This window comes from Hyperolius riggenbachi, chromosome 6 (assembly GCF_040937935.1).
Source record: "Hyperolius riggenbachi isolate aHypRig1 chromosome 6, aHypRig1.pri, whole genome shotgun sequence".
NCBI lineage: Eukaryota > Metazoa > Chordata > Amphibia > Anura > Hyperoliidae > Hyperolius > Hyperolius riggenbachi.
In genome coordinates, this window is record NC_090651.1 from 70,840,545 (window position 1) to 70,858,947 (window position 18,403).

At 43.3% G+C, this 18,403-nt stretch overlaps 1 protein-coding gene across 7 annotated transcripts in view; it reads left to right on the forward strand.

Annotated features, from left to right (window-relative positions):
- ST3GAL3 (ST3 beta-galactoside alpha-2,3-sialyltransferase 3) overlaps positions 1–2,371 on the forward strand; it is a 516,482-nt gene extending 514,111 nt beyond the window's left edge. For all 7 annotated transcript variants that reach the window (XM_068239478.1, XM_068239477.1, XM_068239482.1 and 4 more), the window contains one exon: positions 1,385–2,371. In XM_068239478.1, coding sequence (XP_068095579.1) covers positions 1,385–1,474 — 90 coding nt within the window. In that variant the 3' untranslated portion in view covers positions 1,475–2,371. The remainder of the gene's footprint in view (positions 1–1,384) is intronic.
- Positions 2,372–18,403: the final 16,032 nt, after the last annotated feature.

Genomic DNA, 18,403 nt, shown 5'->3' on the forward strand with positions numbered 1-18,403 from the left:
CCCCAGTGCTGTACAGATACATTGGTAGGCAACAGCATAGTATTGGGTCCTGGAACTGTTGCCCTAGCGATCAGTTTCCATCAAACAATGTGGCATCCTTTAGTTCCTAATACATTACCCAGTCAATATCAGTATAGATACCCAGGATTATTGTTTTTTTCCCATTGAGATAATGGGAAACCTCAATGGGACTGCACACCACCAGTGGCAGGAGGACAGCCAGCTGGGAAGGGAGGGGAGAACACTCTGCACTGACCAATTATATACCAAGATATGATATGAGGCCAGTTTTTGGAAAAAGATCTGTTTGTATTCCAACATACATGGTAATTAAAGAGACACTGAAGCGATAGATAACTGGAGTTTCTTAACTCTTCCTGTACTGGAAACAATATTAGACTTATGTCTCTGCTCCTAATGTTTTATTTCTTAGCTGTACTACACATATAAATCATTATATCATATTTTTTTTTTCACTTCAGTGTCTCTTTAAGCCCTGCTGTCCACAAAGAATAGGGATACGTGTTTATAAACCACAGGCATTTTAATGCATCTAATGATATTGCATGCATGATTGGTACCTTACCATTAAACTTGTTATAATCTTTAAAGGACTTTAAAATACATGTAAACAAATACAAATAAAAAGTAAGTTTCTTGTGATCCTACTTGAGCTATAAATTACTTTTCTCCTATATTGCTGTCACTTACAGTAGTTAGTAGAAATCTGACAGAACTTACAGGTTTTTGACTAGTCCATCTCTTCATGGGGGATTCTTACTATTTCATGTTTTTTTTTTTCAAAAGCACTCCTTGGAAAGGATCTATACAAAGTTGCAGGCTTCCGCCTACCTGCTTGCACACTATTCTGGCAAATGGACCGAGCAACTGCCATTCACTAAGTGCTTTTGAAAACAAAGAAAACCCAGAGAATCCCCTATGAGGAGGTGGGCTAATCCAAAACCTGTCATTTATGTCAGATTTCTGGTTGAATTTATTTTTATTAAAGTTTTTAAACAAAAACAAGACTTACAGACACGGCATTGGCAACTTTTGAGTAACATCAGCTGTGTAAAGATTGATGTTAACAACAAAGTAATAGAGAAGTCAGGTGACCAGTAAACAATTTAAAAATGAAATATCCATAACAGTTCAGAGCATACAAACAGTTCCTGAGCTGATTTATGTCAAATTTCAACGATTGACCATAAGTGATAGCAAAAAGAGATAGAGAAAAGTAATTTCTAGCACATTTTACTCTGGGAGAAATGTACTTTTTATTTATGTTTTCATGTATTTTACAATTGTTTGCGATAGTGGTCCTTGTTTAATGTAATAGTTACTATTCATATCCGAAATTAAGTTTACACCTCTTATTTTTCAGTCTTGGACCCACAACATACAAAAAGAGAAGGAATTCCTGCGGAAGCTGGTGAAAGCACGCGTAATAAATGACCTCACTAGTGGCATCTGATGGACAAAGACTTTAACTGAAAACTAATCATTACCAGAGCTGATCTCCTAAACCCTCCAGAGGGAGGAGCAGACAGGCTTGCATGCCATTAGGGCGTCTGATTATCCATGGAACAGCTCACAATACGGCTGTCATAGGAAGAGGAAGCTGTGAAGTTGGCTACCTGCAAACACTACTTTCGAAGAACTTTTTTTTAGTAGTTAGGACTTTAATATGAACAAGACTTTTCATGGGTACAGATGAATCTCCGTGCCAAACGTACCTCTGGTCTAGGTTGTGAGGTGCGGACGGTACGCCTTGAATGTAAAAAGTATTATTTTAGATACAAGCATGGGATTGTCATGTGTGGAAGGTGGAGAAATGACAAGGACGACACAAATCCATATGCATTGTGACATATCTCTGGCTGCTTAATGCAGAATGATCACCGTCCAGGGTTGGGCATTGTTGGTGCTGCTATAATGTAGATGGGCAAATATTGGTCTATCTATATGTCTGTCTTTGATAAGTGTGATGTTATGTTCAATGGGGATTTGGGGAGGGTCGGGGTTACTTGTATACTAAGATCATCAGTCAGTGTTAGAATTGCGCCATTCAACAGTGTTTGGATCCCTGGCACCTACAGGAAGCTGAACAGCGATTAGGCTGCAGTCATGCTTTGGCACACCCATTGCAGCTACAAGCTGGTAGCACGATTGGAGCATGCAGCAGGACTGGCTCCTCTATCAGCCTCATCCATGTGACTTACAGAAACATCAGCAATACATTTCATATCAATAATGACTCTTATGGGCCAGCACTAAAGTCCCCTCATCTGTATATCAGTTCTCTCCAAGCAGTGACTGCATATCACTACAAAAATACAATGCATCATTAAACTCCATTCTGTGCCAGAAACACTGTGTTTGCCTTTATTTGCAGTACTGCATTAGCATAACTGCTGATTTGTGTCATTTCTCTTTTACGAAGTTGAAAAGCTCACTTATGTTTGATTATTTTACACTAATTCAAGTTTTCAAACTTCTGAACCCACTACTTCATGGATCTGCATATTTAGATTTTGGAGGGGTTGGATTCTTCTGTAGTGTTAGGGCAGGTGAGAATCGGGAGAGTCTACAACCAGAATTGGGGTGTGCACCATCATCTCTTCTGCAGATGGTAACAGACCTCTCCTTTTCATTGAAAGTAAAAGCACATTGAAAGAAAAACTAACTATAACAAGTAACTCGTCTATATATCTTATCTAAAGTTTAGAAAGCAAATCTAGCTGCAAACAGCTTCAACAGTATATGATTATGTATTATTCCTGTGATACAATGAGAGCGGCCGTGTTCTGTTTGTCACATTACACACAGGCAAGCTGCTGTGCATCCTCAGCCCTCAGCCTGTGAAAACTTCACTTCTCTCTTATCGTCCCTCCTCCCCCTTGCCTCTGAAATCTCTGGCTAGTAACCTCCTCCTCCTCCTGCCCAGACTGAGCTCCCATAAGTCCTTGTTACTAAGGTTCAGAGTGCCAAGGCTCTCTAGAGAAGCTGTGGGCGAGGCTTGTGTAGTTTATAGGAAATTAGAGTATTAAAACAAAAAAAAAGTATTTGGCTTGAGGAATGCCTTATAAACTATATGAAAGGAACACAGTTATGCAATGAGTAAAAGTTTATCCCAGATCCACTTTAAAGCCCCTGTCTGCTTTCAAAAATGTTTAAATTAATCTCCTTTCTGATCCCGCCAGCCACATAAGTTACGTTTTAAAGTGAACCTGAGCCGTAAAATAATTTAAAATAAACACATGATGTACCTGCAAATGAGTATTACATACTTACCTCACCGTCAGTTCCTCTCAGAAGCTCAACATTTTCTTCTTGCAAAGATTCCTTCCATTTCTGACAAGATTTTTTCAGAACTGAAATATATCAATATAATATAATAGTATAACTGAAAGGACAACTAATGAGCAAGGTAATGTCCATGTTTCCCTATGGCTCAATTGGGCAATATAACAGTAAAACAGTGTGCTGACCAGGAAGCTGTGATGGGGTAATGGACATTTTTAAAATGGAGGACAGAGAATTCCATTGATCACAGTGGACAAGCGGGACACAGGAGAGGATAAAGAGATTGATAAGTAGACTACACGTGAGATGTGTATGTTTATTTTGACATTTAATCCTCAGTCAGGTTTGCTTTAAAGATTTTGGGAAATATCTCAGTTTTAAAGGACTTAAGAAAAGGGTATACCTTAGTGTTCTCTTTTTGTTCAGCTGGTGGTAGTCTACATATTTATTGTCAGAAGGTATATTTTGTTTTCATTTTTTATTTAGTTAGTGGGATTTTATATTTTACACACCTGGAAGGTATACTTTTTTAGGAGAAGAAGCAATGACCAACATTTCTGAACATGGCTGAGCTGCACTTTGTTCTGGGAAAAGAGGCATGGACAAGGTGACACTCACCACCTGTCTCAACTAGGACAACAGAGGAAGACATGTCTGTCATGCAAGACATCCCCATGTTCTATAGGAGTCAATTGGAGAGGTGCAGCACTACCAGCAGGGCAGGACTTCGACTGTTCTGTCTTCACCGCAGCTTCGCTCTCAGCTGCCGGCCCGGGGTCCCCACCTGTGCAGAGGTCGACCTTGCGGGGTCGTCCTCTACTGCGCTTGCGCAAGCGCTGCTGTCAAACCAGTCCACGTTGTCTGGAGTGTACTGTGCCAGCATAGAACTACTGCACCTGCGCAGTACACTCCGGACAACGTGGTCTTGATTGACAGTGGCGCTCGCGCAGGTGCAGTAGAGGATGACCTCACGAGATCAGCCTCTGCAGCGGAGGGGAATGGGAGCCAGCAGCTGAGAGTGGAGCTGCGGCGTGGGACATGTCGGCTGCAGAGCCTGGACATTCCCTTTAAAAATAATGGTATTTACCAGGATGTTTCAAACATTAGAAAATAACTTATGTGTTTGGGGGCGGTAGCAGAGTAATTAGCTTAAAGGACAACTGTAGCAAGAGGTATGTGAGGCTGCCATATTTTTTTTCCCTTTAAACAATACACATTACCTGGCATCCCTGCTGATCTATTTGGCTGCAGTAGTGTCTGAGTGCAAGGGAATGTCCATGTTTCCCTATGGCTCAAGTGGGTGATATTACAGTTTAACAGTGTGCTGACCAGGAAGCTGTTATGGGGTAATGGCCATTTTTAAAATGGAGGTCAGAGAAATCCATTGATCACAGTGGACAAATGGGACGCAGGAAAAGAGAAAGAAATTGAGGAGTAGACTACACAGGATGTAAGTATGACCTGTGTATGGTTATTTTGGCTTTTTATTTTCAGTTCAGGTTCTCTTTAAGAATTACTGACAGACAGACCTTCTTTAATGTGAAAGAAAAAGACTAACGGACCTTGTCCTGATGGCATTGTTTATAGTTTGCACCAACTTTGGCAAAGCCCACAGTCACATTTCAGGGTAGCACTGTTCATATAGATGTACTCATGTGGACTATCTCTAAAATATGTTGTGGCTAGACTGCCAGGCCACCATCAATTAGTAGAGACATGAAAAAAGTATGATGGACATTTGTGTGAGGCCCTGCAGTACAAAGCCAGGCTAGCATACCTTACAGACTTGACAGTGATGTTGTGGACAATCTTTGACAGTCACAGTTTGACCCCAGGTTGGCATTTTTTCACAAATATGATGGCAGTATACGAAGCAGTTATTGGGAAGCCACTCAGTTTGACTGACTGGAAACATAACAGTAGTGTTTGAAGACACTATTTGCCATGGTGGCTCAGACACTAACAAGGAATGACAAGGTATGTGAAACACCATCTAATCACCAATAATCATTATACAGGAAGACTGGAGACGTCAGCACTTGTGGAATTTAAATACTGTCCGCAAAGTGCACATCATTTTCATATATAAAATACACAGCATTTTCCCACTGTGTAAACGAACGAGCTCCAGCATCAGATTCTGGCGTCACCATGCCATGCTTGTTTAAACAATAGTGTAACTGTCATGTATAGGTAAATGACGCTTATCCTCATTCTGCCAGCTTGTTTATAGCAGTCTGTAATGCCTGCATTCTGAGCATGAGGAGATACGTCAGTGGTGGTCTATCAGAGGCTCCACTATGATAAGCAATAAAAGTGACAGCAATAAATGGCACATAAAGGAGAGGAGCTATTCACACAATGAAATGTAAAACATTATCATGCTGTATTCTGTAAGTACAACTATAAGACAACACCAGAGTTTTGTAATGTTCACTTGAAAAGGATTTTTCACCTTTGTTTGGAATCCCCTATCAGCTTCTAACAAAACTCCAGTGGTGCAACCTACCCGAAATCCTACCCATTTTCTTTCTTTCTACATTCTCTACAGTGTGATATATCTGGAATATCCGACTGCGTGAGCAAGACTGCCTCATTATGGCTGCAGGAGGTGAGAAGACTCATAAGCTCATAGAATGTAATCTGATACACTCAATGGAGTCTAGTTAAGCTGCATACATTACATATCAAGTAACTTTATCGGTGCATGCCTGTAATCCGACATGAATACATTAATAAACAGCCACACAACTACAAAATAAAGGGATAGAATAATGCAGAGGTGTTTTTTACATCAGGTAGAGGGTAATAAAGTATTATATATGAAGATATTGGTGGTCTTTTAAAAAAAAGTGTCATACTGCTTCCTTAAAACTGTAGTTGATTGCAGATCATAATTTCCAGCGTGTGTCCAAAGGCAAAACTTTAAAGAGACTCTGTAACATTAAAAAGATCCCCTGGGGGGTACTCACCTCGGGTGGGGGAAGCCTCTGGATCCTAATGAGGCTTCCCACGCCGTCCTCTGTCCCACGGGGGTCTCGCTGCAGCCCTCCGAACAGCCGGCGACTGTGCCGACTGTCAGTTCAATATTTACCTTTGCTGGCTCCAGCGGGGGCGCTGTGGCGACTTTCGGCACGGAAATAGATGGAAATACCCGATCTCCGTCGGGTCCGCACTACTGCGCAGGCGCCGGAAACTTGCGCCTGCGCAGTAGAGCAGACCCGACGGCGATCGGGTATTTCCACCTACTTCGGCGCCGACAGCCGTCAGAGCGCCTGCGCAGGAGCCAGGAAGGTAAATATTACGTCACCGCTGCACGGAGGGCTGCAGCGAGACCCCTGACGGATGGAGGACGGCGTGGGAAGCCTCATTAGGATCCGGAGGCTTCCCCCACCCGAGGTGAGTACCCCCCAGGGGCCGTTTTGTCGTTACAGTTCCTCTTTAAAGAGGAGCTGTTAGGTATAAGGTCTCAGAGAAAATAAACACATATATCAGTAGCTAAATATAGGCTGTACTTACATTACATATGCATTTCACTGTCCACGTTTGGATTTCACAGAATTTTTATATAGTATATGCAGAGAATGATGCTCCTGACAGCTCATGGCAGGTTCCATGTTTGTCTGTCTCCTATGAAGCCAAATGTGTCCTCATGTCCTGCCTGCTTCCTGATCACAGAAAAGCTCGTACTGAATAACAGTAGTGTGCAGTGAATATTAATTAGCCATGTCGCTAGGAACAATAGCGGACTCCTGCAGTGTACTCTGCCAGAGATTTATCAGTGCTGTGTGCTGGACTGAGTTACATGCTATTGTTACTTGACCCTGTAACTTCTCATTAGCAGCCGAGGGGAGAGCCCCAGAATGCTTTGCAGTATGGAATGCGGCTTGCGTCTTCTTAAAGGAATACTATCGATGTATGCATTTATTTTTAAATGCTGTATGTTGTAGCACACATTAGGGCAAGTACTAGGAGCAATGTGATTCCTCACACAGCTGTTCCTCTCAGCTGTAAAATCCTCCGTCAGTTTTGGCGTCAGTGTTGGATACAAATGTATCTAATACTGAGCTCCCAGAGGGCTAGACCATGTCTCTGCAAAGGGGAGATGCTATCAACTCCTCAGTTTATAGTTTAATTATCACCTTGCTGAAAGAATCTTGTTGATATGGTGGTAAGGGGTTAAAGATTCTAGCAATGTGTGTTTATTATCTTTGCTTCTCTTTACTGATAAAGATACTAATAATGCTAATTGTAGACAGTGGTCTGCCCCTCTCAGCAGCTTGTAAAGTGGATGCAGCCTGTAGTGAATCACCACAAGCAGGCAGCCAGGCAAGCAGTCTGAGGGTAAACACAGACTAGTGTTATAGCTTGTTATATTCCAGCAATATTCCAGCTCATTTAGTTACCTGTTACCACCTCAGATCAGCCTATTTCTCCTCATGTCTCTTGCATGCTGTGAGTGACACAGTGAAATATATTTGTGAGCTGTGTGACAGAGTAACCAAGCAGCTCAGGGTGACCCAAACTACTATGAGCTGTGTGAGAAATGAATTTTTAAGCAGGGATAGTGAGAGAGAGAGAGCTGGGTGAATAAATAAAGTGCCCCTAGCACTAGTGGTAATGTGTACACTAATATAGAGTATTAAAAAAAAAAGTCGTTTCAATCGATAGTACTCCTTTAAGAGCTTGGGAATAACAGCTTTGCTGATAAGCACACATCAAATGTAAGAGAGATTTTTATCTTCAGTAATGCCTTTTTGGCTTCCTTCTAAACTGTTTAACACAGGAGAATAGAGGTTTAAATTAGCTTTTGTAGCCTGACAGTTACTCTTTAAAGGGACTCCGAGCTCTGATTAAAAATAAAATTTGAACTTACCCGGGGCTTTCTCCATTTCAGCCCTGGTCGGGACGTCCCACGCCGGCCTCCTGGCTCTTCTCCCGGCGGCTGTCCGCATAGCGTGTACAGGCCGGTCCCCCGGGCGACACTGGCGAGTGTCGGGCCTTCTCCTTCCCTATATGTCACGAATGACGTCACACGCCGGCCGGCGCGCGTCAACACAGCGGCCGGCGTGACAGCACGGCGCATGCGCGGTTTAATCGCACATGCGCCGTGCTGTCAGCCGGCCGCCGTCATGACGCGCGGTGGCCGGCGTGTGACGTCATTCGTGACGTATAGGGAAGGAGAAGCCCCGACACTCGCCAGTGTCGCCCGGGGGCCCGGCCTGTACACGCTATGCGGACAGCCGCCGGAAGAAGAGCCAGGAGGCCGGCGTGGGACGTCCCGACCAGGGCTGGGATGGAGAAAGCCCCGGGTAAGTTCAAATTTTATTTTTACTCAGAGCTCGGAGTCCCTTTAAAGTAAACCTGTGATGAAGGAGACAGGAGGATTTTTACTTCACTTGGGCTTCATCCAGCCCCTCTAGTCTGACAGGTCCCTCAATGTTCCCCCAGTCTGATTCACTGGGCTGCTGTGAAGTCTGCAATCCAGCTGGTTTGTGGACTACTGCACATGCGCTGTTCCGGGCCACACACACCTCCTTGATCACACCCCCATGGCCGGGAGCATTCTTGTAAGCACAGTTGCAAGACTTAACAAACTGCCAATGCGCAGAATGCTCCTGGATACAGGAGCAGAATTATAAGTGAGTGATCTGGACAGCACATACGCAGTAGTCTGTGACTTAGCCGGGTCGCAGACTTTAACAGGGCTGACAGTGTCACAAAGGTGGGGACCAGGAGGACATTGAGGAAACTGACAGACTACGGGGCTTGAAAAAGCCCCAGATAAGTAAAATTCCTTTTGTTCTCTTCGTCTCAGGTACACTTTAATTCAATACTGCAGAACATTTGGCTCTTATAATTAAGCTTGAAACGAGACCATTTTGATCTAGCAGTCATAAAGTATAAAACTGCACAATGTTGTATGGATTAAGAGCCTGAGCACATTTGCACGCTTCTGTACATTTTTCAGCACTGCGTATCAGTCTGTAACATTAATGTGTTGCTGACAAATGCACAGAAGTGCACAGGTGTGCTCAGGCCCCAAGTACGACCTCTGGCAGCACTGACACAGGAAAGCGCGAACTTATGGAGGAATCACTAGGACTTTCTGTAGTGGGTTGAAGGGAATGCAAAAGCACAGCAAAGTACGGTTTTGCCATATTAGGGTCCTTTCACACTGTGTCAGTTGCGTTACGCTGTTCTGTTACACAGATTATGTGCTAAAGTGCTTAGCATACTGTGTGGTATATAATGTAATCTGAATTTACATGAACTATCTTTGTATCATTTTTTTTCCTTTGCTGGGATAGCAAAACTGGCTTCCTGTTTATCCGTATGTCAGATGCTGCTTACTTAGAATGAATAGTCACCTGTGGGCTGTCCGAACTCCTCCCTCTAACCCATCATCCCCCACATTAGGTAGTCAGGGAGGATCTTGGAGTGGCACCAGCTTGTCCTGTCCCTGGTCTAAACCAGAGCCGGATTAAGACAAGCCTGGGCCCCAAGCAGAGCAATGGCCTTGGGCCCCCTGCTACATTGACTGAAAGAAAAAGTGATCAGGCATGTAGATAATCAGTCAAGCAGGTGAAAGAAGACTGCAGGGACTTATACTGCCACATAGTGTCACCAACTGCTTCTGAAGATGGGCAGCTCCATACTATGCATGCGTGAGCGCTCAGGAGTGCATGCACAGTATGGAGCCGCTCATTTTCAGAAGCACCTGGAGGACATGAGTGTATCTGCTTCCGAAGCCTTCTGGTTGCTCCTGGAGGTGGCAAATTCGAATGGGTGACATTGCTGGAATGAGGAGACCAAGAAAAGAGATGGAAAGCTCCATAAGATCCTGAGCTGTCCCTCTCCATAGGTGAGTATGCGACTTTTTTTTAAAGGATACCAGATGTGAACTAAGTAGGAAATATGGGGGGGGGGGGGGGTTAGTAGGCATGTGCTGGCAGCTGTCTCCCTGTTCTCCTCTCTGCCCCTCCAATCCTACCTAAATGCCCCCCAGCAACCCCTTCACCAAAGTCAGGCATTAGTGCGCAGGCACTGGCCAGGTTGCATGCATCCTACGGTGGACGGCCGGGAGCACCCTGCGCATGACATAGTTGTGATGTCATGCGCATGCGCTCCAGGCCGCAGGCGTGCACTGTAGGAAGCGTGCAGCCTGGCCAGTGCCTGCGCATAAATGTCTGACTTCAGTTAAGAGGTTGCCGGGGGGCATTTAGGTAGGAAAGGAGGGTCAGAGAGGAGAGCGGTGGGAATCAGAACAGTTGCCAGAACATGCCTGCTCCCCCCATTTTTCCTACTTAGTTCGCATCTGGTTTCCTTTAAGTGGCTTCAGACTTGCATTAAAAAGGAGTATGCCAGGAAACTGTTATAACCTGATGATAACTGTCCATGGCAACTCCACAGGCCTCTCCCCAGCCATAGTGTTCACCATACCTCCAGGCTGGCTGCTTCACTTTTTCAAGGAACTTTTGGGCAGGTTAAAAGCTGGGATGATCCTGTCCTGAGCTGTCAGCTGAAGAATGGAGATTATTTCACATGGCACTGTCCCTGCAAGTGTTTGTGTCTCTTCCTCTTTGAGGTTGGGAGAGGGGAGATAACATTAGCAGCAGCTCACAGGGGGTCAGAAGTTCAGAGACTGCAATACAGTCCAGCAGTCTGTGTGTCTTTTGTGTGTGATTCCAGCATAGATAGCAGTCTTCTGCGGGGCCCCTGTACAGAGCAGAGCAAGTTGCAGGAAGGCAGCCCCGGCGGAAGTCCTGTGAAGATGCTAATGAGCTTTCACAGCAGTTGCGGGCTGGCTGTATTCATCTGCCGGCAGGCACACACACACAGACAGCTACGTATTGCTGCTCTCTCTCCCAGCGATTTTGAGGCTGACAGCTGGGCCCTCTGAATGATGTATGTCCCACCACTGCCCCAAGCAGCTGCCTGAGGTGCCTGGTGGGTAATCCGGCCCTGGTCTAAACACAAAAGATGATCATTTGACCACACCCACCCCTGGTGGGTAACAGTAAAAAAGGGCGCAGGAGGCTAGTGGACAAATCGGGCGCCGCCATTCACTCCCATAATAAATATCGTTTAATGGGCGCCCGATAGGAAAAAAGGGCGCCGGAGAAAAATAACGTTTTAAAAGCGGCGCCCGGAGACTTAATGTTTTATTACTGCTTCTCATGATTACACATTATTTAATGATTTATACATTTTTTTATATTATTTTTAAATGAAAAACAGTACAATATTTTTTTTTACTTTATTTTTAAACGAAAAAACCGCACAATATGTTTTTGAAACGTTATTAATGCTTATCACAGGGGGGTCTTAGGTTTAGGCACCAACAGGGGGGTCTTAGGTTTAGGCACCAACAGGGGGGTCTTAGGTTTAGGCACCAACAGGGGGGTCTTAGGTTTAGGCACCACCAGGGGGGTCTTAGGTTTAGGCACCAACAGGGGGTCTTAGGTTTAGGCACCAACAGGGGGGTCTTAGGTTTAGGCACCAACAGGGGGTCTTAGGTTTAGGCACCAACAGGGGGGTCTTAGGTTTAAGCACCAACAGGGGGTCTTAGGTTTAGGCACCAACAGGGGGGTCTTAGGTTTAGGCCCCAACAGGGGGGTCTTAGGTTTAGGCACTAACAGGGGGGTCTAGGGGTTAGGGGTAGGTACAGGGAGGGTTACTTAGGCACCAACAGGGGGGGTCTTAGGTTTAAGCATCAACAGGGGGGTCTAGGGGTTAGGGGTAGGTACAGGGAGGGTTACTTAGTAATTTTTTTTTTAAACGTTATTATACGTTTCACTATTTAACCACTTCACCACTGAGGGGTTTTACCCCCTGACCACCAGAGCAATTTTCACCTTTCAGCGCTCCTTCCATTCATTCGTCTATAACTTTATCATTACTTATCGCAATGAAATGAACTATATCTTGTTTTTTCCGCCACCAATTAGGCTTTCTTTAGGTGGGACATTATGCCAAGAATTATTTTTTTCTAAATGTGTTTTAATGGGAAAATAGGAAAAATGTGGGGAAAAAAAAATTATTTTTCAGTTTTCGGCCATTATAGTTTTTAAATAATGCATGCTACTGTAATTAAAACCCATGAAATTTATGTGCCCTTTTGTCCCGGTTATAAAACCGTTTAAATTATGTCCCTATCACAATGTTTGGCGCCAATATTTCATTTGGAAATAAAGGTGCATTTTTTTCAGTTTTGCGTCCATCCCTAATTACAAGCCCATAGTTTCTAAAGTAACAGTGTTATACCCTCTTGACTTAAATATTTAAAAAGTTCAGTCCCTAAGGTAACTAATTATGTATTTTTTTTAATTGTAAATTTTTGATTTTTTTTTTAATTACAAAAAAAAAAAAAATGGGGAGTGTGGGAGGTAATGAGTTAATTTTGTGTGTAAAAGTCATTTATTTGTATGTGAAAAATGTGTAGGGTGTAGTTTACTATTTGGCCACAAGATGGCCACAGTAACTTTTTGCTTTATTGCGACCTCCAAGCCTCCTTCCGGAAGCTTGGAGGAAGAATAAGGAGGCTGGACACGTGAGTTTCTTCTCACAATGATCGCGCTGCCCATAGGAGAGCAGCGGGTCATTGTGGGGCTTAGATCAACGAACGGGAATGGATTTTCCCGTTCATTGATCTCCGGGCGAGCGGGCGGCGGCGGTTTTACTAGCGGCGGGCGGCGTGTTTACGAGCGGGAGCGCGGACAGCGTCGGGAACGCGGAAAGTACGTGTTTCTCCGTCCCTGGTTTTTAAAGGATGGAAAAAGGGGCGGAGAAATACGTACGCGCGGGGGTAAAGTGGTTAAACGAAAGATTAACGTTTTTACAATTGCCGATTTAATGCACATTATTTAATGATTTATAACTTTATAAAACATTAATTTTAAACGAAATACAGTACAATACATTTTTAAACGTTATCCATGCTTATCGTTTAAAACCCCACGCCCTTTTTTCCCAGCGCCCCTTTTTAACGTACGCCCCACCCCTTCTCTACAGCTGCTGCTGATAGAGTCTACAGTATAAAATAAGTTAAATAAAACAGCATTGAGAAATGGTTTCTTATTACAGGCAGAACATGGTGAGGAGAGATACACGTCTTTTATATGCCCATTTGGGGACAGCCTGAGAAAGATTGGTTTAATTCTTTATTGTACACTGCACAAACAAGAAACGTAGCTGCAGTGCTGGCCAAAAAGTTAAGCTTGGTGATTTGATTGGTTCAGGAGAAGAAACTCACAGTCCCTTTCAAAGGAAGAGCTAGGGGATGCAGCCTAACAAAAGCCGCACAGGTGTTATTTTTTATGTATTCATTGCAAAAAATACAGACATGTAATGAACAAAACTGTATGCTGCCGAATACATCTGCATTAATTAGCAATCACATGCATTAAAAAAAGTGGGAGGCTGAGCTATTACTATACTTAAACCATGGCAAAATCATGCACTGGGATGTGTAAACTGTGAACCACGTGTGGCCAAATTTAGTTTATTAGATAATAAAATTTGCTTGATTTAGCAGCTTTGGTGTGAGAATAAAAGTATCTGATGATTTTGCCAAAAGGCAGCAGTGTTTTTGGAATGCTTCCTGTAAAACCTGCTTTCATGTGTGCTGGATTCAGTCTTTGGCAGTACACAATGACAACAAAGAGCGACTGGGTGGCCTAAACCCAATATCTGAGCAGAAAGAGACGCACTGTGGAGGCTTCAAGTGTATTTTCATTTTTATGCTGATTTTGTTTCAAGGTTAGAAGTTCACGGGTATTATATCATCCCCATTTCCACGCCCATGAGAACTAATACCACTGGCAGAAAATATAAGGCCCAGGGCTGTACTGAGCAGGGCGTGGAAGAGAGGGTGTTACTGGAATTTGGCACATCGAAAAGAGAATATTCACCACGCTGAGGAAATGACCATAGGCACACACACTCCCTCGCGTGCAAAGATCAAACTCTTGTTTTCTGAATGAATACCTAAAGCCAGATCTGAGTCATCCTGTGTCAAACTGCAAAGGCAAATATTTATGGGAAAATGAACATTACTGGGAGAAGCTGCCAGATCAATGGGGGGAGGGACATTACCATAAGCCAAATCCAGATTATGGCTTCAAAGCTGCTGCAGCTGCTAGTGTAACTGCTGTAGTAAAAGGCCACCCTCCATCATTGCCTCCTGCCAGAAAATTCCCTTCCTGTCTGGAGGACAATCTGTATGCACCGAGAATCAGGTCACCTGGATCTTTCCTACTGGCATGGGATGATGAAATCTATACTCGGGCCATCAGCCTGACTGATACACAGGTGATAGGTAACCCACACTAGTAAGTGACAATAATTGCAGTACATAGACAGCTCATGGACCACTAGGCTATTGTAAGGGGCTTAAAGGGACCAAATGCCTTCTTACTTCAAATATTATAAATATACATTTAAAACAGAAAATGTTTTTAATTATTCAGCTTTATGTTTAAAGGTAACAACCATATGAAAGTAGGGTTGTAGTTTAGCATTCATTGATTATACAAAATGTTATACATCACTTTTACCTTATTATATTTACAGGTACCCACCCTTTAAAATGGTTTACATGAGGCTCTGATCAGTAATTTAGTAGGTTTCCAATACTGATTTTAACTGTTTTTAAAAGTGAAATTCCAGCTTGGGTATAAAAACAAACAAGTGGTGTTGCAGAATTAATTTTGTAATTAGGTGTTATAAAATCTGTCCATGTCAGTTTTTGGAGATTAGTAAGCATACCTCCCAACCGCCCCAGTTAGCCCAGGCTATCTCAGGTTGGGATCTATGGTCCCTGTGTCTCATAGCACCCTGCAATGTCCTGCCATATCCCCCATCCTGTGCATCCCCCCCCCCCCCCCCAGCTCAGTCAGGGTATGCAGAGTATTGGGCACAGTGGTAGCAGTGCTTCTCTCACCTCCTCCGCCAGCAGACTGCAATGCATCTCTGGAGGAGTATCACCTGCACTAATCAGAAGACCGACATACAAACAATACTCACATTGCTAGCAGGAGGTTGAAGCTTTGCCGTTGGATGTATCTGCAGAAGAAATAATGGCAGCAGATGTAAAATAAAATGTGTAAAATCCCATTTGATGTATAGATCTGAACTGAAGGGGAACTGCTTTTTTTATCAATAAAAATATACTTTACCATTACTGGAATGCTACTTCAATTGTTTACATTAAGAATTACTGATCACTAGTCCCGTACTCATTACTAGTTCACGTCTTCCAATGGCCTCCACAGTCACCAGATAACAATCAAATAGAGCACCTTTGGGATATGGTGGAACAAGATATGACATTGTGAATGTGCAGCCGACAAATCTGGAGCCTGATGAAGGCACGGACTCACCTATCATTACTGGCACCTCTGACCCTCTTGATCAGCAAACGAGCTCCTTTTAGGCAAGGAAGAAGTGGTTGCCAATATACAGTATTTTCTGAGCATTAGTAGGTGCAAAATTGCAGGAAGTGCCAAGGTGCAGTGGGTGCCCAGATGCAGTGGGTGGTAAGATGCAAAGATCCAGTTTGTGCTAAGTTGCAGTGGTTGCTGAGGTGCCAAAGTACAGTCTGTGTCAAGCTGCAGTGGGTACCAAGGTCCACTTTGTGTTGGGTGTTTATTTGCAGTTGGTGCTAGGGTTGCAACGGTATGAAAATTGACGGTATGATAACCGTCAAAAAAAATACCGCGGTATGACGGTATCACGGTATACGGTATTGTACAATTATTCTCATTACAAATACCCTTATAAAAATGAGACAGTCAAATTTAAACAAACTCTTCTTTATTAAACCCTTAAGGGTTAGTGTCTGACCTCCTGTCATGCTTGAAACCAACAATACAAAAAGTAAAGGTCAATCCAAAATTCACAACAGAGCAATTTGCTATTTTGCTGGCTGTCATTCTTAAAGTGGACCTGAACTCTTGCATAGGACTGAAAAAAACACATAGATAAATGCACCCTGTATGTATTTAGAGAGTTTAGCCTGTTTAATTCCCCCTCATTTGTGTCTAATGATGATTAAACTCTAATAATCACAAGTTGTAATCTGATCTCTCCCCTGTGTGTCACATGACTGCCTATGGCAAAGAGAGGGCACTAGGGCAGAGGCAGATAATAAGGCCATTTGAAAATGAGAAAGTACAGTATGTTATGTCTATCTGCTAAACTGTGCAGATTTATTTTAGGAATTGTATCAGGTTCAGGTATAACAAGGAAATGTTTTTTTAAAGGTCATCATGCTGTTGCATATCTTTTGGAGCACAGAGGAGAACGTTCTTCTGAGTTCAGTTCCACTTTAATTGGTTCTTAATCTTAACTTTTATTAACGTGTAATAAATTGCATGCCATGCATTGTATTATATTACAGCCAGAACCTGTCCTGAAGTCTTATTGTGCACCATGCAATTTCCCATCAGACAGATGGGTCGACCTATAACTAGATAATTTCAGACAGATCCAATCAGATCTCCGATCGTATTCCTGAGCGATTTTCTGATCACTTAGATGATCAATGCAAATCAAACAGAAAAACGATCGGAAATCAGATCAGACCTGTCGGAAATTATCCAATTCGACCCATCTATCTGACATGAAATTGCATGGAAAACACCAAAAATACAATAATTAAAGGTCAATCCAATTGCCAACAGAGCAAGAGCAGAGCTGAGGGTAAATCTTCCCATGGAGAGTGACCCTTCCAACAGATCATGAGATTAACTAAAGTTCAATCCAAAATTGCAAACAACAGTTACAGGGCTAAATGACACTTTATGCCTGGCTGGCCCTGGGCTGGGTACCAGACTGACTGGTACTATTCAATGGGTAGTACACACACTATTACACACTAAAATGTGCATCTCATCAGACAGATAGGTCGACCGATACTAGATAATTTCAGACAGATCCGATCGGATCTCCGATCATTTTCCTGATTGATTTTCTGACCACTTAGATGATCAATGCAAATCAATCAGAAAAACGATCGGAAATCAGATCAGACCTGTCGGAAATTATCCAATTCGACCCATCTATCTGACATGAAATTGCATGGAAACTTCCTGAGCATGCCCTAATCCATGGAAAACATCAGCAATACGATAAGTGAAGGTCAATTCAAAATTGCCAACAACAGTAAGTAAGTAGTACACAGAATCACTCACAGACACTTTATGCCAGGCCCTGGGCTGAGTACCAGTACCACCACCACCAGACTGGTATTCAATGAGTATATTACAGTCACTAAAGTTGTGCACCATGCAATTTCCCATCAGACAGATGGGTCGACCGATACTAGATAATTTCAGACAGATCCGATCGGATCTCCGATCGTTTTCCTGATTGATTTTCTGACCACTTACATGATCAATGCAAATCAATCAGAAAAACGATCGGAAATCAGATCAGACCTGTCGGAAATTATCCAATTCGACCCATCTATCTGACATGAAATTCACATTCACAATTCATCATGAGAGTCGGAGATTAACATGTATTTGTTTAGGCCAGGTTATGGTGAAGAAATGTAAGCATGTTGAGAGTTTCAGGGCTCATCCTTGACCGCTGAGGAGACAGGATATGTCCGCTGGTACTAAAGATTCTCTCTGAAGGCACGCTTGTTGCAGGTATGCAGAGATACTTTCTTGCCACATTTGCCAGAAGAGGCATTTCTTGCCTATGCATTTTCCACCAAGAAAGAGGGTCAGCGTCACTGCTGATAGTAGGAAGAGATATGTACATGGACACTTCGACAGCACTTTTTCATGAATGTTTTCATTTCCTAATGTTGCCTTGTTCTGCCGGGATGATGTGATTCGCTGTAGCAACCCAGATAGACCCTTCTCTTTCTTAGTGGTGGTGGTGGTACTGGTACTTCTGGTAGTGCTACGGCTTTCTGTTCCCTCTGCTCCTTCATTTACTGGAGTGGATTCTTCTAGTGAGTGTGACATTGGTGCAAGAGTCTCAGCTTCTTCAATACATGCCTCAACTGTGTCATCCAGGTTTTTACAAAAGCTTCTCTTAAATCGCGGATCTAGTAAGCAGGAGATGTGCAACACACGTTGCA